This window comes from Rhamphochromis longiceps, linkage group LG15 (assembly GCF_057381845.1).
Source record: "Rhamphochromis longiceps isolate RC_006_pf linkage group LG15, R_longiceps_female_GT1.1, whole genome shotgun sequence".
Lineage (NCBI taxonomy): Eukaryota > Metazoa > Chordata > Actinopteri > Cichliformes > Cichlidae > Rhamphochromis > Rhamphochromis longiceps.
Genome location: NC_140571.1, coordinates 12,930,053 through 12,954,515, shown reverse-complemented (window position 1 = coordinate 12,954,515; position 24,463 = coordinate 12,930,053). Strand labels below are relative to the sequence as shown.

Genomic DNA, 24,463 nt, shown 5'->3' with positions numbered 1-24,463 from the left:
GTAAAGGCTGGAGGTCGCTTTCCCATGTACAACTCCAGTATGTGTCAGGAGGACAGCCAGTTATTGGTCTTTTATGGTGTGTTCAGGGACCAACATTAAAGACCAACTTGCAGTGGACCACAAGTGTGAGTGAAACTCTTGCTGATGAACACCGCGTAAGTATGCGGCCATTTTAGGTCCTCCCATTTTTTATTTATTTATTTTCTGAAACGTCACGCTTTGTGTAACTACAAAATGGCGGAGGACTCTGACAATCTCGTTGACAGTAAAAACGAATCAAACTTAGCCAGAAGTGAATATTTTAACTTTTTTACATTGCAGAAGAAAATAATTTGTGGATATTGCTAATATATGATTGTTATTTATTCTATAATGAGCCAATGTTTTTTGTTTCTGTGTGTTTTTAAGCATTTTTTCTGGGATCAAACTTTGTAATGTTCAATAAAACTGAAATGAAGTTTTCTTTACACCACAAACTGTTCCTATTTAGTGTATACTGCTGTCAATCTGTGTCGCTGAGAGCAATAGGCTGAGAGAACAAGACATCTGGCTTACAGGATTATAGATGACCTGTGTGGCTTTTACACGAGTGAGAGGGGGAACTAAAACTATAACCACTGGCCTCTACTACAGCTCAGCCACAAAAACAGAAGAACTACAGACATCGGAGGTACCCAAATAGTGATCAGATAACCAAATAAACTATTATTAGCAGAAATTAGCATAACAGTTTATGCACTGTTGGTTGGAACTGCTATGCTTCACTTTGTGAAATCTTCTTTAGAGTGCAGCACCGATGACTTCTATTCTGTGCTGATTTGTAACAATTGCCAGCTTTATGAAATTATGGATACACAAAAAACAAATGTAGCAGAATTGTAGAAGCAGCTGAGATTCAGCTACCTGTAAAACATTTGTATAGTAATATGCAGTCATATGCTGCCATATGAAGAAATGCTGTGGGCTTTGGATATGTGATCGGTGTGTGATATGGTTTTAAAAATCTGTTTTCCTAATCAGTGTTTATATAGATTGGAATATCGGATAAGTTATAAATGCATAAATCAATATTTTTTAATGTAGTTAAATGGGGAAAAAAAGAACAATGGTTATACATTTTTCAACACAAAGTGTCTGTCATCTTAGAGGCCTTTTATCTCGGAATTAAAAAGGACTGAAAATGCTCTTGATAGCAGAATAGGTTAAAAATAACACTAATAGCAAATGCTATTAAGAATACTAAGCAATACTGATACTCTTTTCATTCAAATGGCCAAACCATTTTTTTAAAAGTGTAAGCGTTCTATTGTAGTTAAATAGTGTGGTTTATGTCCATCAGTATCTTGCTATATTAGTCAGTTCCCATTTGTGTGCCTCTGCATATTAATGTCCTCATTGTAGCAACTAAAATAAAGTGAAAATACATACAAGAATGTACAGGTCTTCGATCCAGGGCCAGAGCTGGCATCCACACAGCTTTCCCAGCTGCAACACCTGCATAAATAAAATACTTTTGATTGTTTTCAAGTTTCCTCGGTCATTAGTTAATTCACTGTACTTATCAGTCCAATTATTGGCACGTGTTAAGTTAGGAAAACTTGTAACAACTGATGTATATATGTCCTCACATTTCTGAGTGAAACTCGCGTTTGCTTCAGTTTCCTTCCTAACATGCGCAGGCGCGTCACCGTGTCGCGAGGGAGAGAGAGAGAGAGAGAAGAGAGAGGGGGGCACTCACTGGAGCTCGTGCACGTGATACCGTCAGGCTAGCTTGTTGTCAAAAACGAGAACAGTTTTAGCAAGTTTCAGGTATCGCTGCCTTTTTCTTTTGGCCGTGAAATCCCACTTTAAGGGCTCGACTGCTGCTTCCCCACTGTTACCCCTAGAGGACCTTAAAGGGGCGAACGGTAAGTGCTCCAGCTTTCTTCAATAACCGTTTAATTAATGTTCAGGCTTTCATTCATAATAAATAACTCGGTTTTCCTGCTCTCACAGGGATAAATAAACAGTTTAGTATTCTTTGGTGAATGCTTAGCTTATTATCTTTCCAGGGTTTGTTGTTCAAGCTACCATAGCGGCACTTTGTCGCCATGGAGACGGAGCGTGAACGCGCAGAGGAACTTCCAGCTCAGGGCTTGTCTTTAGGTTCAGGGAAAGGTTATCTTAAAGTTAATTACTTATAATTTATTTGTAAATATATTTATATATATAGTCTTCCACAGAAAACTAAACAAAACCAAAAACTCTACTTTAGTACTTTCCTGGTTCCATCTGAACTTCTGATAGCGGTTTTGTCTGCTATTAGGCTTCTTCAGTATACTCTTAAGGTATGTCTTACAGATTACTTACCTTTAATCCTGTGGTTTACAATTACTTCATCAAATTTCACTTTAGATTGCAGGTTTTTGTTCTGTTGTTTGCAATTCATCTGATAGTTCTAGCTACTAGGTGTGTACAGTTAAAGATTGGACACACAAAATGAATAGTCTAATAAAATATGATGAAGCGTTAATGATAATTTAGTTAAAGCTGATCATTTAGCTGAGCAGAAACAATTAGTGTGAATTTTGTAATTTAACAACAATTATAGTTTAGCTAATTAGGTGGCTTAAAATTAGTTCCTCTTAAGTTTTTCTTTTCTCCATTTAGTTTTTTTATGTATAAGTGAAAGTGTTTCAGTTTATCAGCATGGGCCAGTTTTCATGGGAATCATTGATTTTATTCTGATGTTTTTATTAATTCACCAATTAACCGATTCATTTATAAAATAACAGGGAGCTTAATTTATAATAACAATAATCCAGTAAGGAGGATCCTTGTGCTGTGGTAATTACTGCTTTTGCTGTTGATGCTTTACATTTTGTCTCCATACTTTTACTGAAGTGAGACTGAATACAGGGCTTTAGGGTGATTTTGCATTGCTTCTTTTACACCTACTGTTCATTTTAAGGTAACATGTACCTCTGTGTATCCATTAGTGATACACCCTATATCTATACATATAATGACATTATTTAATCATCAGTGGACTTTCTTGACACATGTCAGTTAGGCCTATATGGCCTCTACAGAGACGAAACATGAGATCTGCAGCCCCTTGATGCCCCGGCGCAACGCTTTGAGGAAAACGTGTGCAGAGATAGTAAATGAGGTCAGACAGTCCCTACGAGTTCAGTCCACTCACCGGCCATTTACTCCCAGAGATGGACATAGACAACTTTTTGGGAGCGCATCTATTCGTGACAACAGACCACCTTCTGCTTTTAGGTTAGTCAGAAATGGCACTTCTGTGAAGATCTAAAATAAACTGTGGTTCCGATGAAAGTAATCATTTGTTTTTGTTGGGGTCTTTTTTTACTCTGTAGCCTTCATGCTCAAAGTTTTGATGCTTCAGACTCCAGGCCAGGTTCAGGGACTCGCCTCTCTCCTTTGGATCATGTATGTTCTTATCACACATAAACACACAATATGCATTGTAGTCTAAGCAGGAAGGTTATCCCAGAATAAGGGTCAGTTTTCAGTATGTACACTTCTAATCTTCAGTGGATAAATAAACTTGTAAAGCAAAGCAATAAATTGGATAATAGGCCAGTACACCTCTGTGCACCAGCTAAATATGCTAAATATGCTAATTAAATAGCATTTAAGTTTTAAAAAACAAATGCAAAGGAAGCAATAAATGCAATGGAATTTCTCTGCTTATAAAAGTGCTGATGTCTCAAGTGAATTTTTCCTCTGGCTAATACTCAGCACTTGATGTTTGTGCTTTGCCAGAAGCCAAAGTTTTCAGTCCCCTGTGATGCTGACAATCCATTCAAAGCCTTACCCAAACCTCCTACTAGCCCAGTGAAACCGCGTAGGGGGCTGGCAGGGGCAGGAGTACGAGCACGCCTCCTCAGACCTGGATCTCTCACCAGGTTACCGCCTTTAGAAGGACACCGAAATGGTAAAGAAGAGGGGAAAAGATGTTAATGAAGCTCAACTTACGGTACAAGAGATCGCAGTAAAAAAAAAAAAAAGCACCCTTACTGTGCTTACTATGAAATGCTAGTAACCCGGTTTATTAGGAACTGTTTAATATGTACAAGATAAATAGAAAAACAACAACAACACATCATTCATTTTCTTCCGTGTCCTGCATAGACACGAGTGCTGAAGCAGTTTTCTGAAAGGGGAATGAATGGAGCCATTCACATGCTGACATTTTACCTGATTTACATTCTCTGTGGTGGGGCTTGGTAAAAAGCATAATATACGCCTGCTGTTTTGAGTGGAAAATGACTACTCACTCTCAAACCTTTCCGTACAAAACTGCTCAGCTATTTAGAGCAGTAAAACAGATAATGGAGAGTGACTAAGCCCTTTATCTGTATACATTTACTGTATATGTGCACTGTGTTAATGTGTATGAATAGGGACTTGTACTTTTACCTAATGAAGGAAATAGAAACATTGCTATAATTAACTTCTTGCCACATCTTTTCCACGTGTTCAGTGAAAGAGCCACTGAATGCAGGCCCAGGACAAAAGCAGCTGTCAGCTAAGCAACTTTCCAGTACAGACCACACCGCAGGTTACAGTGGTCCTGTCAAACCCGGCCCTCACACAACAGCAAGTGAAAGGTACGCTTTCTGTTCTTCTGTTTCACTTGGAAGAAACATTATGTCCTTCGCTCTCCACCCTTCCACCCTCCCAATCTTTAACAGTAATGACAGTTCGACAATGAGTTTAAGATTTATTGACATGCAAGGGTGCAGGGGTAGCCATTACTACACTGAGCTGATTGGGCCTCCCTTTTTTTGCTTTTTGTCAAATCCTTCTCCCTCTCCTCCTTGCTTTGTTTCCTCTCTTCCTTATATTGTCTTTGGGTTGTGGTTCATAAGTAAACCAGACTACTGGGCAGAGGATCAAAGCAGCAAATACGTCAGTAAAGCTGATATGAGTATAGTTGTTTATTTTGTACCTAAATGTCCATCCCTGTAACTGTCAGTACATGTCTTTTAAATTCTACAAGGACTAACTTTATCAGTATTTTTATTTTGCTGTAGGATTTTTTGTATTTTACTTTTTTAAAAATTGTGATCTCTTGGAGAATACTTCTTCTGTTTGCAGAAAAATGTAAATGAGGCAATAAGTCAAAAGTCGGGACTATTACTTTTAAACTTGTCGTGAACTTAGTCCGAAGTGAAAGGATTTTAAAACGTCTACTTGACCCACGGCCAACCATTGTTCATATGTTCAACTGTAGCCGAATAGCTGAAGTCAGTTAGACCAGCAGTGGGGTCACTAACAAATAGATAGAATGAATTCTTTAACTTCAGGCACGCGACCCCTTTTAAACCCTCATATACATCACTGTACACCATATCTTGGTCGAGTTGAGCTTCTTCTTCCCATCGAAACTGTCTCTATCTGTCATTACTAGCAAATGTCAGCTTTTACATTTCCATAGTGCACAGAGGCTAAAAGCTCTGCTTTTTTTTGCCGACCTCATCAGCTGTGTGTCAGCACGAGGGGCATAACTCTGACCGTGAGGTCGGGGGCTGTCGTTACAATCCATTTGCCTATCGATTGGGTGGGGCAGTTGAAGGGGGGTGAGCAGACCATAAAACACTTTTACAGGAAATCTGGGCCATGGCCTCAAGCTCAACCTCCTACCTAATACCAAGTTAACATGCTATGTTTGTATAACTTGTTGCTGACAAAGAGAAGTCCCAAGTGAGAAAACCGGGGTCATGTTATTATTACACAAAATGGGCTTGAAGACTTCCCCTTTTTGATTCTTTCTAGGTCAGAGTTTTTAAACCACAGTTCTTTAGTGTTGCAAGGAACTACATAAAAGAGACATTAGACAGAGGAGAACAATGAAAAATCACATAGAGCCAAGGCAGAAGCACACTGCAAGTGGAAATGGACGCAGCTGGACAGATTAATATGATGAGTTGGATGAGATATAAAGATAGGGGAGATTAGACATCCACTAGGTTCTTTTTCTCCAATAAGCCAGAGCTCTATAGCTCCAAATGGCTCTCTATTAGATTTGGGTGCCCATCTGGGCAAGACTGGCAGCAGCGTGTATTGTGACTGCAGTGCACTGGCCAGGCCTAAGACAGGGATGAGGTCATGTCTCTGAGAATGCCGAATCACACAAAGAGGCCTTATTATCGGGCTCTTAATCCTATCATACAGAGCTAAAGCCCCCTGACATTCACTGTAGCATACCCTAGCCAGCACTCCCTACTCCATATGCCCCATGTGCCAGATTTTAACATTCATCAAATCACCAAGGTGAGTGTGCTATATTATAATGCCCCAAAACTGTATATTAATCAAAGAGCATCAAACAAGTTTCTTCTGAGGATTCTTCATTGAAATGAGAAGATAATAGCTGCCAAATCTCATATCTGTCACTTGTATGTAAAAGTTCAAAGAAATAACAAATCCTGAGAGTTAGCCTGTGATATTACAGAAGCTTCAGTCCTTGTCTTTGTCTTCTACAGGAGTGGTTACACCTTTCAATGTTTTTAAAGCTATTCCCTCTTTACATATTTGTGTGCTTTTTGCAGTAAATCTTTACAGTTACAGAAAGTCATTAAGGATTAATTGGTCATAAGAAACGGCACCTGTCATGTAATATAGAATATACTGGAGCACTGAGTCATTATCTTTGAGTGTGGGTGGAACAGTGCAGAGTTTAAATGCAGACACTCAGATCAGAGTGACATGCAAGGGCGAGCCACAACACATAACACAGCATGACACTTGGGCGTGTTTTTGGGAGCACATTACGGTTATTGCAGAACAAATTGTAAGGTTTTGGAGACGGCTCGCAGTGACAAATCATGAACACCTTTAACCAGACTGCCCACAAAGCTGAGATCTTAGTTCCTGTCTGTTGGGGATTGCAGTTGTGCATCCTGCAAAGCAGCACACCTCTAGACAAACAAACAAAATTAAAATTAAAAAGTGGCCACACAGAAACTTTCGGATACACACATATCTGCATGGGTGCAAATGTACATGCACAGACACACAAATACAGTGAAGCAGCGGAGCCTATACACGTTTCAATCACTGTTGCAACAGTGACACCCAGTGCTTGTTGACGAAAATAGACCTTACGTTTTGTTCACAGGGTGTAAAATCAGCAAAACATAAATAAATAATAATAATAAATATATTTTATTTTTTAAGAGCCAGAGCCCCTAGTGCCTCTTCATTTTAACTCTTATTTGTGTATTTTCCTAAACCCCATATAGTCAGGCTCTTTGTGTGTTTTTCAGAATAGTGCAGAGTGATGTGGACTCAGCAGTAAGACCCAAAGACTGCAAAGAAGATAGCACAACAGGTTTGTTCACATCCACTAAATGAAGCTCACTGTCTTGTTTTGTATGGTGTTGTGTATAATAAACACAAATGGTACATTTTGAACAGCGTGTAAAAGTAGAAATGTACTTGGTTTCACTCAGGCACAACGTAGAGCAAAATTAGTACAAACAGATCTAAATATGAAATCTCTCTGTTTACTCTTGAGCCCAGAAAGGTTTCACATGCAAAAGAAATAAACTTTGATTGGGGTGTTGTTGCTAAGGGCGCAAGTTTTACCATGACAGGCAGTCAGCCAATAGGTTAGAGAAGTTTTGGTTCGTGCAGCCGCAGCTTCCTGCATCACACCAAGCAAGGGTTATGCAAATATTCAGCAAAAAAAACAAAAAAAAAACAGGCACACTGTGTGCAAGAGATTGCACAAGTTAACGTGCGCAAGCTCACATGCCCACATGCCAACAAATCAGAGGAAGTCTAGCTGTGGATGGTGACCTTTTCACTGTGGCATCAAACTTCCTGCTGTTATATTTTAAGACTGTGAACTTGTGAACTGTGGTTGTCGCTTTTGTTTTCTGAGGTGGTAATTGGCTAACTGCAATTCTCTCTGCACATTTCAGAGCCAGAGCGTGGAGACAACAAGGGCAACAAAGAGGAGGATGCAGAGTCACTGATGTGGAATAATGTGATCGTTCCTCTCCTTCAGAAACTAGAGAGTGCAGCTGCAGGTATTGTGGCCAGTGTAATAAAGAAACCCCCGAAACACGGTCCAAATATAGAACATTCAAATGCATTCAAATCATCAAAATATTATATATAACCCTTTGGGCCTGAATGTTTCCAGAGCCAATCTAAAGTGGATTGTGGTTAAGGCACTTATTTTTATCTTTTTATTTGTGCTAACCTGCTCATATTCATACCTATTTCCTGTGTTTCAAGAGCACTTTTTATTTACAGCCAGCAGGCTAAAAAATAGATTTTTCAACACTGGCAGATAGTCATGCATAGAGTCTCACAAAATGAAAAAGTACTGTCATTTTAGCTGCCAAAGAAAGAAAGAGTAATGTTATGCTTGGCATTCATACAGAATTGTCTTGCCTGCAACTGGAGTCTGACAGCCGTAAAATTAAATCTATGGCTGTAAATATTTTAACATTTTACAAATTTAATGGAAAATTCATTTGGAAGATAAATATTAAATATTTATTGTACCAAGGGCCTTCTGGTGCATGCATAAAACACCTTTCAGATTCAGAAAGAGATATTGCAGTGAAGTGCTGAGTGTTAGACTGGATCTAACCTTTTTTAGACATGGCCAGGCCCTGCTATTTATGCTGGGAAAACATTTATTTTACCTCGAAAACAAGGACAAACTCCACCCTTTCTCTTCCTCCGCTAAAGAGCACAGCTGCCTGTCGTTGAATTGTTCCCCTGCATATTACCAATGAAATCCAAAGCTGCTTCTTGGAAGAGGAAGGAAAATGTTCATTTTCTGCTGACCAAAGGATTATTGATTCGCAACCACACACGAACAGGAGAGCCTGTGTAATGTACAATATGAAAGACACAAAAACATCTCTGATCTATATTTGTGCAAATACATGTTTGCCCTTATTGTGAGTTTTGCACATGCTGTCCTAAACTTGACTTTGTTTTTTTGAAATGTGTGTGCTCTGCCTGCAATGCAAGGTGGTTCCGAGGGCTCGGTTGACCGCCTGTGTGATTTGTGTGACCGCCTCCACGGCACGTTGGCAGAGGCGGACATGCTCGGTCGGCGCTGTAAGAAGAGGTCAGGGATACTTCGAACGCTGTTCCGACTCATTGACCTCAACTATGCCCAGCTCAACATGCACATTGCCCAGCTGTGCCTTGCTGTGAGTCATCTGTGAGTTTGCAAGGTTGTCTGCGGGGGTGTGTGCATGCCAGCATGTCTCCTACTTATCTCTGTCACAAAGCACCCCCACTATTTTATACAAAAAATTATGTGAATTCTTTTGTATTTTTCTCCCCAGCTGTGCGTCAGTGGAAACAACCTGCTCAACATCTGTAAACTCATCTTCCAGATCAGCCGCACTGAAAGCAACGACATCCTCTTCCAGAACAACTCAGTCATTGGTCAGGATGGAACAGTAGACAACATAGTGGTTATCTATTCTGTAACTCTGGTCTGAAATTTTGTGAACAAATACGACTGCATGTCTTATAGATGCATGAATCTCCATAGGGATGATAACATCAAATGTTTTCTGTGTCTAGATTCATTGCTGAGGATGCTAAGCAATGAACATGTGTCTGCATCTGGAGAAGCAATCCTATATTGTGTTGGAACTTTGAAATTTCTCTCTGGAAACACTGAAATCCTCAGAATATTGCTGGATAAAAACTTCATATGTGTGGCACAGAAACTCATCCAGAAACTCTGCATTGTAGAAGAAACCAACCTCCCCATAGCAGGCCACATCCTCGTACAGGTACCAATTAAAAAGCATCAAATTTTTGTTTTGTTTTTTTCTTTTTTTTTCTTTTTTTTTTTGGCCTGTCCCGTTTGGCTCTTTTGCCATCAGAATTGTTGTCTAAAGGCAAAGAAAGATGCCCAACGGATTTACTTTACCAAACTGACCATCCCAGCCTTGCCGTAATGGTCCATTTGATTCACCTTTTATTGTTTATTTTATTTTCACTTACTGAATACGGGACAGACTTGACTGGGGGAAAGAAGGGGAGAAAGAAAGAGGGAAAGAGAAACAGCTGAGAAGAGGGACGGGGGAGAAGGGCAAAAGACAAAAACCAACAGAACGGGCAGAGAAAAAAAATGCATATATCAATCACCTGGATCACCTGCTGAGAAAGAAAAAAGAAAGCAAGCAGAAGAGAACAAGAGTAATAGAATAAACAACATCACAATGATATATGGGAATATGACAGTAAATACTAAATGTTAAACATTATTGTGCAGCACATAAGATCAACAGAACACAGTGTGCTTTGAGGTAGGAGCCAAAAAGGGTGTAGTTTGTGGGTGTGATCACCCGTGTGTACACCTGTGAGCATGGACGCGCTTGTTTTTTGTTTTTTTAAAAGGTTCCTTCATGTAATAATCTGCTAGAGGGTGTGGGGGGGCCACAGCCCCGTCCTCCAGGGCGTGAAGCAGGTGTGGAGGAGATCAAAACTCCAGACATCCAGAGGCCCCCAGAACACAAGAGACCAAGGAAGACCAACAGAGGGGCAGCTGCGCCACTGTCCCGGAAAGAGCTGAGGAGCGTCCCAGATGAGGGCTCACTCAGCAGCCGCGGAGCAGAAGCCAGGGGGAGTTGCAGTGACGCGCCCGTGAGCTCCGCCGGCAGCCAGCTGCGCCTGAGTGACCGAGCCCCAGGCTGAGAGGCCGGGGGCACCCCACCTCCGAAGTGGCCCGAGCGAGCCCCAGGCTCCAGGCCCCGATAAGCGGCCGCCAAGGAGTGAGCCGGTGTGTACCTGGACGCCCATCCCCGGACACAAAGAACCACCAACGCACCGATGTCTGAGGGGGTCCGCCACTGGCAGGGGAAGTGGTGGTGGGGGGAGATAGACCTCCAAACCTTGGAGGGCCTGAGATGTCCCCAGAGAGGTGGCGCCTGACACCCAACCTGACATATAGACACAGGCATACAGGCACACACAGATACAAACATCCATTCCCACCCTCATGCTCCCATATGCACTTACTCCACACTCAACCAACGTGGAGACAGACATAAAGAGACGTTGTACACACGATCACACTCCCCAAGCGTACTCTACAAACCGGGTCTAGGTGCCCTCGCCCCTGGAGGGGGGAACTGCACCCAGACCCAGGTGGTGTTTCCCTTTTCCCTGCGGTGGGGGGAGGCAGACCGCCCCGACTCCGCAGCAGCAGGAAGGCTCCACACTCCAGACCGCAGTCGGACGGCCAACTCCTCCTCCTAGCCCCCCTGCTCCAGCAGGTCGCAGAGAACGGGGGTGAGAGAAGACTCCAAACCTCCCTCCACCCGCTCATTGTAATGTTGATGCATGTGTGTTCTAAGGTGCATTTAAAACCCAGGAGGGCATGGAGCTACCTGCCAGAGAGCAGCAGGTAAGCGCATGGTCCCTCCTGCTAGCCCTCAATGTCTACGTGTATTCAAAATTGAGAGGTGGGCAACGATGCCAGGGGTGGGGTGTACACCCTGATGGTACTTTGGACTCCGTGTATCGTGCCCACCCCCAAGATCCTATATGTATGTGTAATGAGAGTGTGAGTAATGTGAATGTCTAAGTTGTGGGATAAAATTGAGGCAGAGGCAGCCAGAAGGGGACAGAGGGGGGGTAGCCTCCTCTGCACCCTGGTGACATACCCCTACTCCAAGGCCCTGCATGTGTGGGTGGTTGTGGTGGAGCGGGAAGAGGGAGGCAGCTGGAGATGGGGAGGGAAGGAAGGGAGGGGCAAGTGACCCCTCCCTGGGGCCAGCTCCCCCGCTGACCCCAGTAGGCACCCCCATACTCCGCGACCCGCCAGGGAAAGGGGGCCCAGGCCCATCCAGACCGGGCCCAGTGCAGCAGCGCCGCCCGGCCCCACAGAGCCCGGGACAGTCCACCCAACCCCACCACAGAGAAAACTGCACCCACCCCACCATCCACTCATCTTCCAGACTACATAAGACAATAAACACCCAGGCTGAGATCTTCCTCCACCTCTCCTGTATCTCCCCCTCCTGCAGAGGGAGCTCCTGAGGAGAGGAAAGCTCCTGCAAGATGTGACAATCTCCCCCACCAGTTGAAGAGCCCCCCAGGTGGCTCGACGCACCGGCGGCACCCTGCTCCAGGGCTGGGCCCCCATGCACCCACCCGCCCACAACCCCGGCAACACACCAACCAGGACCCAAGCCCCCGAGGCCCAGTCCGGGTCCCAGCCCAGAGACGGAGCGCCCCCAGAACCTCACGCCCATCCCGGACCCACCCAGGGCCAGCCAGGCTACCAGGTCAGTAACCCACGTCCGTCAGCACAGACCCTCCCCTAGCCCCGCTGCACGCAGCCGCGAGGAAACAGTCACCGGAGAGCCAACAGAGCCCCTAACCGGACATGACCGCTACCCCGGGTTGAGCCCCCCAAGGAAGATGCCTCCGGGGAACCCCCCGACGCCCTAAGCCTGTCCCTACCCCCACACCAATCACAACAGTGAAGGCGGGACCAAACTATGACCCCCCACCCCCACTAGGTGATGGAGCTGATCAAAGGAGCCCAGAGCAATTGATCTGATGTGGTGGCAGAGGCTGTATCAAGACTAATGTAATCTAATAGATAATTTCTATATTGGTTAGAATTAAGATTATTTTTATTTTTCCAGTTCATGAGGACTGTTTTCTTGGCTATGCATAGGGCAGTGAAAACCATATGGGCGATATTCTTTTCTGAAGTGACATTATCTAAGCTGCCCAACAAACACACTAAGGGGGAAGTTGGAATGTTACATTTCAGACACTTTGATAAGTCTTCACATATCTCGCGCCAAAACTTCTGAACTGGTGGACAGAACCAAAGAGCGTGGATATAATTGTCCGGTGAATTGGTTTGGCAGTGTGAGCAGTTGTTGGTAGACGTAAAGCCCATCTTGAACATCCGATGACCTGTATAGTGCACTCTATGTAATATTTTGTATTGAATTAATTGAAGACTGGGATTTCTAATTAGATGAAAGGTTTTTAAGCAAATCTGAGACCAGAAGTTTAGGTCTAAGTTAACTGATAAATCCGCTTCCCATTTTGCAATAGGAAGTGATATTGATTCATCTGTTTTAGAAAGCATTCTGTATATTTTGGATAGTAATTTGGGGGGTTTAAGAGTAAGAAATTGAACCACACTTGGTGGTGTTTGTAGTTCAACTTGACCCGGTTTAAATTTCTTTTTTACTATGGATTTAATTTGTTGATATTCTAAAAATCTTTTCTTGTTGATCCCATATTGTGTAACTAGTCCGTCAAATGAAATAAATTCTGTTCCTTCTAGTATATGTTCTAAATATTTGATTCCTTTATCACTCCAATCTGAAAAGTTTATCATATTATTGTTTTGTAATATGTCAGGGTTGTTCCAGATAGGTGTACGTTTGCATGGGATTAATGAAGACGCCGTCAATTTTAGAAACTCCCACCATGCTGTCAGAGAAGAGCTGATGTTGATGCTTTTAAAGCATTCATGTCGTTGGATGTTTGAGCTGATAAATGGTAGGTCTGAGATCTCTAGATTATTGCAGAGTGCTTGTTCTACATCTAGCCAAGGTTCATCTAAGAGGGTGTGTTTTAGCCATCCTGAGATAAACTGAAGCCTGTTGGCTAAGAAGTAGTGCTGAAAGTTAGGCAGTTCTAGTCCTCCTTTATCCTTGGTCTTTTGTAGTGTTTTTAAGCTTATACGTGGGGGTTTATTTTTCCAAAGGAATTTGGACATACATGAATCTAGAGATCTGAACCAATCTTGTGGCGGTTTAGTTGGGATCATTGAGAATAAATAATTTATTTTTGGTAAGACCATCATTTTTATAGCGGCAACCCTTCCCATGAGTGATATGGGTAGACATTTCCATCTAGCCAGATCATCTTCTACCTTCTTTAAAAGTGGGATATGGTTTAATTTAGTTAGATCTGCAAGCTTGGGAGAAACATTAATACCTAAATATTTTATATTTCCCGATTGCAGTGGTGTAGAAGAGGAATTATGGAAGGAGCAATTAATCGGTAGGACTGTAGATTTTGACCAGTTAATTGAGTAATCTGATATTCTTGCAAAAGAGTTTATCAATTCAATCACCCCAGAGATATTGGTTTGTGAATTTTGGAGAAAGAGTAACACATCATCCGCATAAAGGCTGATTTTATGTTCCACGTTCTTGCATTTTATGCCCTTAATTACTGAATTCTGTCTAATTGCTGCTGCTAGTGGTTCAATAAAAATTGCAAATAGTGAAGGGGAGAGTGGGCATCCCTGCCTGGTGCCCCTCAAGAGACAGAAGCTGGAGGATGTCTGGTCATTTGTTCTAACACAAGCTGTTGGGGAATTATATAATATTTTTAACCAGTTTATGAAAGAGGATCCAAAACCAAATTTGTGTAAAGTTGCAAATAGAAATTTCCAGTTAACTCTGTCAAATGCTTTTTCTGCGTCTAAAGAGAATATTGTAGTTTCTAGGTTTTTACTGTATGAGTAGTCTATCAAATTAAGTAATCTACGTGTATTTGTTGATGAGTGCCTACCTTTTATGAAACCAGTTTGGTCAGGATGAATTAAGAGGGGGGTTATTTTCTCCAGTCTCTTTGAGAGAGCTTTGTAGATTATTTTAAGGTCTACATTTATAAGGGATATTGGACGATAGCTTGAGGGATATACAGGGTCTTTGCCTGGTTTTAGCAGGAGATTAATGTTTGCAGAATTCATATTTGATGGAAGTCTGCCCTTTTCTTTAATTTCCAACAACGTTCTGTAGAAAACTGGTGCTAGAATCGACCAGAATTCTTTGTAGAATTCTGCAGGAAAGCCATCTGGACCTGGAGCCTTATTATTGTGCATACTTATCAGGGCTTCCTGGAGTTCACCTGGTGTCAGTGGTGAATCCAGTGCCATTGCTTGAGTGTCCAATAATTTTGGAAGAGTTATGTTGTCCAAAAACTGATCAATTTCTTTTTTAGATGGGTTTATTTGTGGTGAATACAACGTTTTATAGAAATCCCTGAAAATGTTGTTTATTTGTATCGGTTCATATAATGTGTTCCCAGATGAATCTTGAACAGCACATATAGTTGTTTTTTCTTTATTTATTTTTAGCTGGTTTGCTAGAAATTGACCGGATTTATTACCATGTTCATAATTTTGTAGGCGTAGTCTTTGTACTAAGAATTTTGTTTTTTTATCAATTATCTCATTTAATTCTAGTTTTGTTTTGCGTATTTTGTTCAATGTTTCCTGATCTTGGTGGGACGCGTAGGCTTCTTCTAGTGATTTGATGTTTTTTTCTAATTCCTGAATATTTTTGTTTTCTTTTTTCTTTTTATGTGATGAGAAAGAAATTATTTTACCTCTCATCACAGCTTTCCCTGCTTCCCATAGAACAGAAGCTGATGTTTCGGGAGTGTCATTATAGTTCAAATATGAAGTCCACTCTTTTTTAAAATATTTAATAAAGTCTTCATCTTTAAGTAGTGATATATTAAATCTCCAGTTTTTTCTTGGCGTAGTATTATTCTTGTGCATTAGTGTTAAAGATACAGGACCATGATCGCTGACAGCTATAGGGTGAATCTCAGTGTCTGAAATGTCGTTCAGCAGTGAGCTGCTGACCAAAAAATAATCCAGACGAGAGTAGGAGTGATGGACATGTGAGAAAAAAGTATATTCCTTACTGGTGGGGTGAAGGGAGCGCCATGCATCGCAAAGACCAAAGTCGCTCATATATTGTTTGATTATATTTGTGGACTGCCAATTACGCTGAGTTCCCGCTGTATTGAGCCTATCCATGTCTTCATTTAGTCCAATTTTTGTTCCATATATATTTCTCCTTAAAACTAAGATGTTAAACCATATCAGTAAAAAATGTACCAGTTTATTGACTGATGCAGATTTTTCCACTATCAAATGTTTTGGTTAATGTCTGGTATTTAAGGTGCCCCATGAGAATAAAACAGTAATATTCTGGCAGCTGGGGCGCCAAAATAATACCATAAAATAACAGAAAATAACTTTTCCATGAAAATACGGTTATTTTCAGTAATGACAATACAGTTTGTTGCCCTAATTTTACATGGGATTTTTCAAGTGCTTTTAAACATTAAATTAGGAACAATTTAATGTGACTAAACAATGAAATTACCTATAAACAAGGTCAATGAATGCGGCAATATGAATAATAATACTTAAATGTACAGAAATATACAGTTAACAGTTGGTTTAAATAATAATGGATTGCATTCATATAGCGCTTATGAGACCCTCAAAGCGCTTTACAATTCCACTTTATAATTCCCCTCTGGCCATCACCAGTAGGAGGTTGGTGAAGTGTCTTGGCGAACTGCCAACTCGTGAGTGACTCGTGTGTAAAAAAAAGTTTATACGAATCATTTTATGTATTTTTCCATAGCATTACATTTAAATCTAACAGTTCAATCTTTCAAATAACGGACAAATATTTGTGAAATTATAATGCATTTGTGACTGTATCTAAATATGCATATGTACAGACAGATACATTTAAAAAACAAGAAAATTATGTTTTATTACATTTACAGTGATTTTACGTTAATTTACATTTGAAATGTAAAAAAACAGTCTATTTATGTAAATTTCATGATATTCTAGAAGAACGGTACAACACTGTAAAATACACAGTGAAATACTTTTATATTACAATTTTTTTACAGTGTATTCTGTGCTGCACAAGTAACAGCTTGCTTGACTGCACTGAAAATTATTGCTGCCAACCACAGAAACTGGCCCAAGTAAACAAACTGTCAACCCGTTCTTCATTTCATATCTAACATGACTCATTGATGAAGGCGAAATAAGCACACGATGACTTTCAGGGTAGTTTCGGTACTGCTGTTTACTTGACTGTTTCAATCTTATCATAGAATGATTTATTTTCGCACTTCAGTTCAACTCTTAAGTAAAGACCGTAGGATGTTCTTTGGAAAACCCCAACAAACAAATGACCCTCTTTGAGCGAGTACTTAGTGACGGTGGGAATGAAAAACTCCCTTTTAACAGGAAAAACCTCCTGCAGCGCAAGGAGGTTTTTCCTGCTGTGGCCATCTGCTGTGGCCGGTTGGGGGGATGGAGTGAAAAGAAGTGAGTGGAGAGGAAGTGCTCAGTGCATTGCAGGAAGTCCTGTCCTGTCCTGAAGTCCTGTGATCTTACTCTCGTTGCAGCGTTTTGGATCAATTGAAGGCTTGTCGCTGAACTTTCAGAACAACCTGATCATTATGAATTACAATAGTCCAATCCAAAAGTAGTATTAGTTAGTGTTTCAGCTTCACTCACTCTGAAGCAGGATGTTTCTAATTTTAGAGATATTGCACAGATCAAAGAAAACAGTTGTTCAGTGTGTGCAGTGAAGGATATCCTGATCAGCAGTGGGCAGTTTCCATTTGCTATGTTGTACACCATGATGAACAGGCCAGCGTCACAAGCTCTGGCCTTATTACAAACCATTAATGTACTAGGTGTATTTTTCTTTGCTAAGCTACACTGGACCCTTTTCTGTCTTTTCACCTCTGTAGCTGACAACGATCCTGAGGAATCTTGCCGACCTCTCTGATTCCCGTCCACTGTTTGTTTCATTCTCCATACTACCAGCGCTTTGCCAAGTGCTGCAGCAACACTGTGAAGATCAGGATGTCTGCATGAACATTTCCAGAATTTACAGGTATTGAACTTGCTTACCTAAATCATGCTTACTACATACACAGGGGTGGAGCCTCAGGAAAGTACATAGATTTTTAGGACATATGATAAAAAAACATGCTCATGGGTGGAGTTAAAGTCATTGGTCACTTCATTAAGTGCATCTGTCCAGCTGCTTGTTAACATAAATATTGAATCAATCACATGACAGCAACTCAGTGTCTTAATTATATATACCTCCTTAAATGCACAATGTCACAAAGCTCAAAGCATCAAAATATGTTCTTGAACAAGCAAAGTGTACCTAATAAAGTGTCCAGTGAGTGGATATACACTGTATATAATGGTAACTGCAAATCTACTTTGGAATAAATGGTCTGTGATATTTTGACAACCTTTTGAAAGGTCGTAGAGGATAATACAGACTGAGTACTCTCTGATCTTCATACCAACGCCAAACTGAAGCAATCAAGCACAATTTGCGCCCCCATCTTTCTCTTTCTGTAACCCCAGCCTCATCAGTTTATCAATATGTGATAAGAGTAATTCATGAAGTCTAAAATAAAGAAAATTAGCTTTTTAAAAATGTATTTTCTCGTGATAATGAAAATAATCAGCTCAGATCTATCAATGCATTTTCCATGTTGATTTAATGTCACCATATTTAGTCACCCTAGCAGGGCAGTGAGTTGAGTGGAGTGGTCTATGGTATTTTTTGTCCCCTCTCACCCTCAGTAAACTTTCTTCATATTCTGAGTGCCGCCTCGCTCTGGCTCAGACCCCCGACTGCTACCAGCTATTTTTAGAGCTGTTGAGCAAACATCACCAAAAACAGGTGAGTCCACAAGCCTCCTCTGTGTTCTTGTGTGTGCTTGAGACTTTTCAGAATTAAAGAGAGGTGTTCTTCTTGTTTGTAAGCATGTCTGTGTGCTTTTTTATACACTAAGTTACTTATGCATCTTTACTGGACTGTTTACTTGTTTTATATGAATTGTTTATTACTATAAAAATTTCTCCTCTGCTGTGTGTTTGATTAGATATTTAATAAACCAGATGAGTATGCAAAAAGACATGAAAATGGAGGAGAGAAGGAAAGATTGAATAGGCACAGCAGAAGAAGTGATACAGAAGTGGAAGGGAAGCTAGGCTAGGGAAGGAAGGAAGAGAATATGGAGGGAAGAGGAGAGGATGAATGTGGGACTTTGGCAACTAGACTCGACTCACAAGTGCTTCTCATTTCATTTGGAATAAACTGACACCCACAGATACAAACACACACGCATAAACATAAACACACTCGATAGCAAAACATGTAATAAACATCCTGGGACACCACGTCCCGTCCTCATATCAGTTTCGGTACACGTTAATGGGAGACACGAGTGCGCTCTCACCTGCTCTGCAGGGTGTGACGTAGTTGTTTTCCATAAGCGTGGTAACTCATTGACAAAATATTGTGTAATCGCAGTCAAACCAACTATACAACTCTAAACTCTGAGTGACACAGGTGCTCGTGCTGCATGACAGGAGAGGCTTGCTTTCCTGTAGGTGGTGTCACACACAATCAGCCTCCTTCTGCTCAGGATAGTCGAATATAAATGTACTAATCAAACATTGCTGATAGAGAATCAGGTGGTTAGAATAAAGATTAGTGGTCTTTATTAAAAAAGCCAAACCTTTACAGTGTCAGTTTAGACAGTTCAACAGATCCTGCTGGTCTCTAAGAAATAAAAAGGCAATAATAAAAATGCACTAAGCATGAAATGTAAGCAGATTCATTGATACAAAGCCGGTAACCCCAGGAAGTAGTTTAAAACGCTAAGCAAACATCTAATAAATCTAAATCCATAAACTGATGTTTCGCCACCGATCTCCACCGCTTGTTCGCAGGATCTCATCGTGCGCCTCCTCTTCACCCTCGGGAATCTCACGGCCAAAAGCGATGAGCCCCGGCTGGAGCTCTTTCAGTGCGACGGCTGCATGCGCACGCTTCTCCGGCTGTACGACATCTACCAGCGAAAAGATGAGCCACCTCACACAGTCGTGCAGAAAGGAGCCTCTCCTCCCGTCAGACCACAGGTGGCTGACGACGTGCTGGTGAAGCTGGTCAGGGTGCTGGCGAATATGTGCATCCACCCCGCCGTGGGTCCACCTGTGGCCGCAGACACAGCCTGCATTCGACTTCTGATGGAGACGCTTGGTGAGCACAAGGAAGGAGCAGCTTCATCTTCTTTAAGTCAGATCCTTTATTAGGTTAAGAAGATGAAGCAGTCAGCAGGCTTAACAGTGGCCTGTTTTTTCATGGTACGCAACGAAAGCAGCATGTAAACATCTGAAGTTCTGATAGGTTTAAATATAGCGGCTTAGTGCACCTTAAGTACCTACGAGGTACACAACCACTTCCCTTGTGCTGGGAACAAGATGTGACTTTTGTCAAAAACACAAAAACACACTCCATATCTGTCTGTTCATTCCATCATTCAGTTTCCTCTCAGTACTTTCTGTTTGCTGTGCAGCACATCCTCTTTCGGTTTACCTGGTTTTTTTTTTCTTCTTCTTCTTCTTTTTCTTTTTTCTTTTTTTAAGGCTGACAGAAGAAGCGCTTCACTGCATGAGCAGGATGTTCTGTGACATCTCACAGCCGACTCGGTTTGCGTGTGTGAATATCTCCCATGTGGTTAGATGGTTTCAGGACAGGTTGAACTGATACACGGGTGGGCGTTAAGCTCTGTATTCTCTGCTGCCTGCCTCCTACACAGTCAAATTTTCACAAACAACACAGAGGTCAAACTAGTGAAAAAAAGGTGGGAACATTATTAGATCGAGGGGCACATCAGGTAAGGGAGACTGTGGAGAGAAGCAACTGAAGGCAGAAACAAAAAATTACTGAGAGGTGAAGACAAAATCTGAGCTTAGAATGAAAGAGCAGATTGGGCTGATTGATGTCCTGTTTTGATAAAGATCGCGACGGGTCGAGGCGCTCAACATTAAAGGGTTTTTCAGGGTACAAAGCGGCGCTTCCAGTCAGAACCAGAAACCATCTTCCGAGTGACGCAGGAGACGGTTGACAGCGCAACCGCAATATTCACGATTTATGACCAAGCACAAGACATCTGCTGCTATATTGGGAGCAGGCCTTGTTTTCAGGCTGCTCGTGGTGTCATGGCTGGTTGCACCCAGTCACTTTGACCTTTGTGTGCCAGCTCACGATCAAACCAACTGTAGGACGCCAAAATTAACTACAGGTTGCAGTTATTTTTAATCATAATGTCACTGTCACATTAGTTCAGCAGAGCTAAAGGCAAAACTCACAGGCTGGTCACTTTAGTTCTGCAGATATTTTTTCATATTTAAACTGTGGAAGTAGATTTTAAAGGTGTGTTCCTGATGGCAGATGCACAAACTAATTTGATGTTACACTGATTTTTTTTTGTGTGTGTGTGTGTGTGTGTGTGTGTGTGTGTCGGGGGGTTGGTGCCACAGAGCTGAGGACAGTGGAGGAGAGCGAGGAGCTGCTAGTCAATGTGGCCGCTGTCATCAACAACCTGTCCTTCTACCAGAAAGAGACTTCTGCCATCAAACACAATCAGCTCCATATTGCAAAGCGTAAGGCCGGCAAGCCAAGAGAGGACAAAATAGATTTATTTATTTTTTTAAGTTCCAGCTCTTTCTTTTTCTTTGCTCCACAGTGATGTTGAAGTTGCTGCTCAGCTCTAGTACAGGAGCCATGCTCGAGGCCGTTCGCGTCTATGGAAACCTGTCGCATTACGAGGACGTTCGGAACTTCATCATGCGAAACAAAGGTGCATGAAAATGCAGTTTTCATACTCTTGCAGGTAGAGCAGAGACAGTGAGCCTAAGTTTACTGCAGGAAACCCTCTTTAACACATCAGGCGCAGAAAACCTAGACGCAGGACCCACCTCTGCATATGATTATGTCATGTTTAGGCTACACTTATCTGCAAGGCCAGCTACAGTCAGCATGTCCACTGAACTCTGGTGATAGCGGCTCTCTTATCTTTGCCTCTCCTTGTCTTGGTGCACTCCCTCACTCACGCTGCCATCTTCCTCCCTCCTAAGTGCACCAGTTTGTGGTAACGCTGCTCGACTCAAAGAGCAACGAGATGTGCTTTGCAGCCTGCGGGGTCCTCACCAACCTGGCTCTGGATCCTCCCAGCAGGGTCTGTCTCATGGTGGAGGGGGCTTCTGCCAAGTAAGGATGAAAGCATGCTGTGATCATCATCACTGTGCATCACTAGAGTCACTATTTTACTGCTAATTGAATTCAACATGTCAGACTAGGTGGTCAGATTACCTGTTAATTCCAAAGGGCTTAAAAAAGCGAGCATAAAAGAAGAAAGACGTTATTTATTTAAGGCTTATTTATGAAAAATATTACTAACTTTATGTACACAGAAGGCATCCTCCTTGGGATTTTGTTTTTTGGGGGGAGGGATGTGGGGGTTTCTGGTCTTTAACTGACGAACAACTCCACAGCTACAAATAAGATGTTCCTGATTATCTAGCTTTCATGTTTATCCTTGTCAGATTCGTCCAAACATACAGATGTGTAAATTTGGATTTATGAGGTTGTGGTGCAGTTCTTCACACTTTCCTAAGCGAGCACTGCTCCAACTTTTTATTTCCCCTGTATACCCACCCTTTATCCTCTTTTTAGATAAAGGGCCAGTGAAGTGGAGTTCACAAACCTCTAGGTCATGTGAATCCGCTTAGTAAAAGTCATATGATGTGTGTCTCTATGTGTGTGCGTGTGATCAGGCTGGTGGACTGTCTGAGAGACTTTGGACTGGGTGATTGGCAGCTGGCGGGCCAGATTTGCCAGGCCGTGTGGAACCTGACTGGTGGCAGCTCAGAGAAAGTATTATACACCGAGGAGAGAGAATCGCTGCTGGAGATGCTCGCTGCATACTTAGGTTGGTGTTAGTAAAGATTCACACATAAGGAGAGAAAGTGTATCCCTCCTTTTGCATAAGAAGGGAGGGACACACTGGAAATATGTCCGATTCACACCAGAGGCCCTCATAGGGAAGGGAGGGCTACACGTATCCCCACCTTCCCGTCTCACACTCTTGTCTTTACAAATTCCTTAGATGAGGAGGAGGCTCTGAATTGGACAGACAACAAGGACTTGAGAGACTTCCACAGAGCATGCTGGGAGTTAGAGTTCCTACCTGTCGCTCAAAAACTGATGAAGATGCTCCAGTCTGCAGATCTGACAGCCTGAGAGAGTCGGGCGTGGAGTTTTGTGTCAGCAAAAACTGAATTTATAAACAATCAAACACGCCACCACTTACAGCTTTGTATAGCTGGCTGTAAAGTTTTGTAGTTTCCTTCATGTGCAGAAAACAAGCGTGACCAGAGCTGAAATGAGCTCAGCCGACTCCTGCACTGTAACCCTCTAAATATGCTGAATATGCTCCACATAGCCGTCATGTTTTCCACCAAGGGTGAAGTTACAGCCAGTAAAGTTTAAAGGCTGCCGACCAGACAGGCCAATATGAAACACTTATACTGTAAATGCATAAAATGTCTCAGGTTTTAATTTTATCTAATCATACAGGTAATAATCCAGAATATAGCAAGCAGGCTTAATCTAAACTGTAACAAAAAAAAAAAAAAAAAAAAAAAGAAGTGGTGTGTGGATGTGATATTTGTTGAGCCCTTTATACTTTGGAACGTATATGGACATATTTGCATATCATCCACTTTCAGTTCCACAAACCTTTTAAGGTTTATCACGCACAAGAATAATTTCAAAACACCTCTTTGCACGCTCATATGACTGGCTTTGCACTGTATTGTACAGTACATAATGTTTTAAAAAAACAACGGCTGACCGACCTGGAATTTACCTCATGTGTAAATCTTTTTTCGTTTGTGGATTGTGTGGCATTTGAACTTGTACTTAATAAAAAAAGCACAGCAGATGAAGAGCAGAAAACACATTTGCTTTATTATGACACAGATATGGGGCCAGGCAGTGCTTACAGAGTTACACCAAGTAGCCTAAACATACAGCATTTCAAAAATCACACTGTTATTACATTGAAACAAATCAGAAACGGCACTTAATGTAGAACTCCCACCCCAGTTTTCCCACGATGGTGACCTTGAACAACCACAAAACAAGCTAATGCTTCAAAACCTGGTAAAACAATCCGATAACCAGAAATGACAGCAAACATTGTTCTATACATAGGATTTCTCAGCATGATATGAGCAACAGGTGGCTGTCTGATTTATAAAAAAACCAAAAAAAAACCTTAAATAAAAAAAATAAAAAAAAACACCTTTCCTGTTTTGTATTATTGTGGGGGAAAATGTAAAGGCCAGCGGGGAGGAACGTTGAGTTTCTGCTGGTGATTTTACATTGACAGACTTCTGCGGCCTCGACTGACAGGAATCACCCTGAACTTCCGACAGACTTCCAGCCTCATCTGGAAAGCGAAACACTTTTTCCCAGAAAGGTGTGACACGGAGGCAAACAGGAAAGTGAGGTAACTTGACCTACAAGGAAATCCCCTCCTTTGAATCGAGACAAAAGGTGGTCGGGAGCAAAGAGAAACTTTAAGCCTCAACCGCACCACAGGAAGGGGGACTACACACTTCTGATACAGTAAAATGAAATTCACATCAAAGTCCCTAGACAGTAATGACAGCAGACTGAACTATACCCCTGGGTCCAGCATGCTGTTGGTGAAGTCAGCTTCATTATCAGAGAGCAAGTAAATCTCTCGTGTC

At 41.9% G+C, this 24,463-nt stretch overlaps 1 protein-coding gene across 1 annotated transcript; it reads left to right on the top strand.

Moving 5' to 3' along the window:
• Nucleotides 1-1,241: 1,241 nt before the first annotated feature.
• armc2 (armadillo repeat containing 2) lies at nt 1,242-24,002 on the top strand. The gene is made up of 18 exons (XM_085382834.1): nt 1,242-1,907; nt 3,049-3,267; nt 3,366-3,438; nt 3,775-3,946; nt 4,496-4,622; nt 7,284-7,348; nt 7,944-8,051; nt 9,013-9,197; nt 9,336-9,438; nt 9,580-9,794; nt 17,578-17,723; nt 18,437-18,536; nt 19,592-19,901; nt 21,185-21,307; nt 21,391-21,504; nt 21,782-21,914; nt 22,481-22,635; nt 22,813-24,002. The coding sequence occupies exons 2-18, from the start codon at nt 3,059-3,061 to the stop codon at nt 22,944-22,946; spliced, it is 2,472 nt and encodes an 823-aa protein (XP_085238960.1). The 5' UTR covers nt 1,242-1,907; nt 3,049-3,058; the 3' UTR covers nt 22,947-24,002.
• The last annotated feature ends 461 nt before the right edge of the window (nt 24,003-24,463 follow it).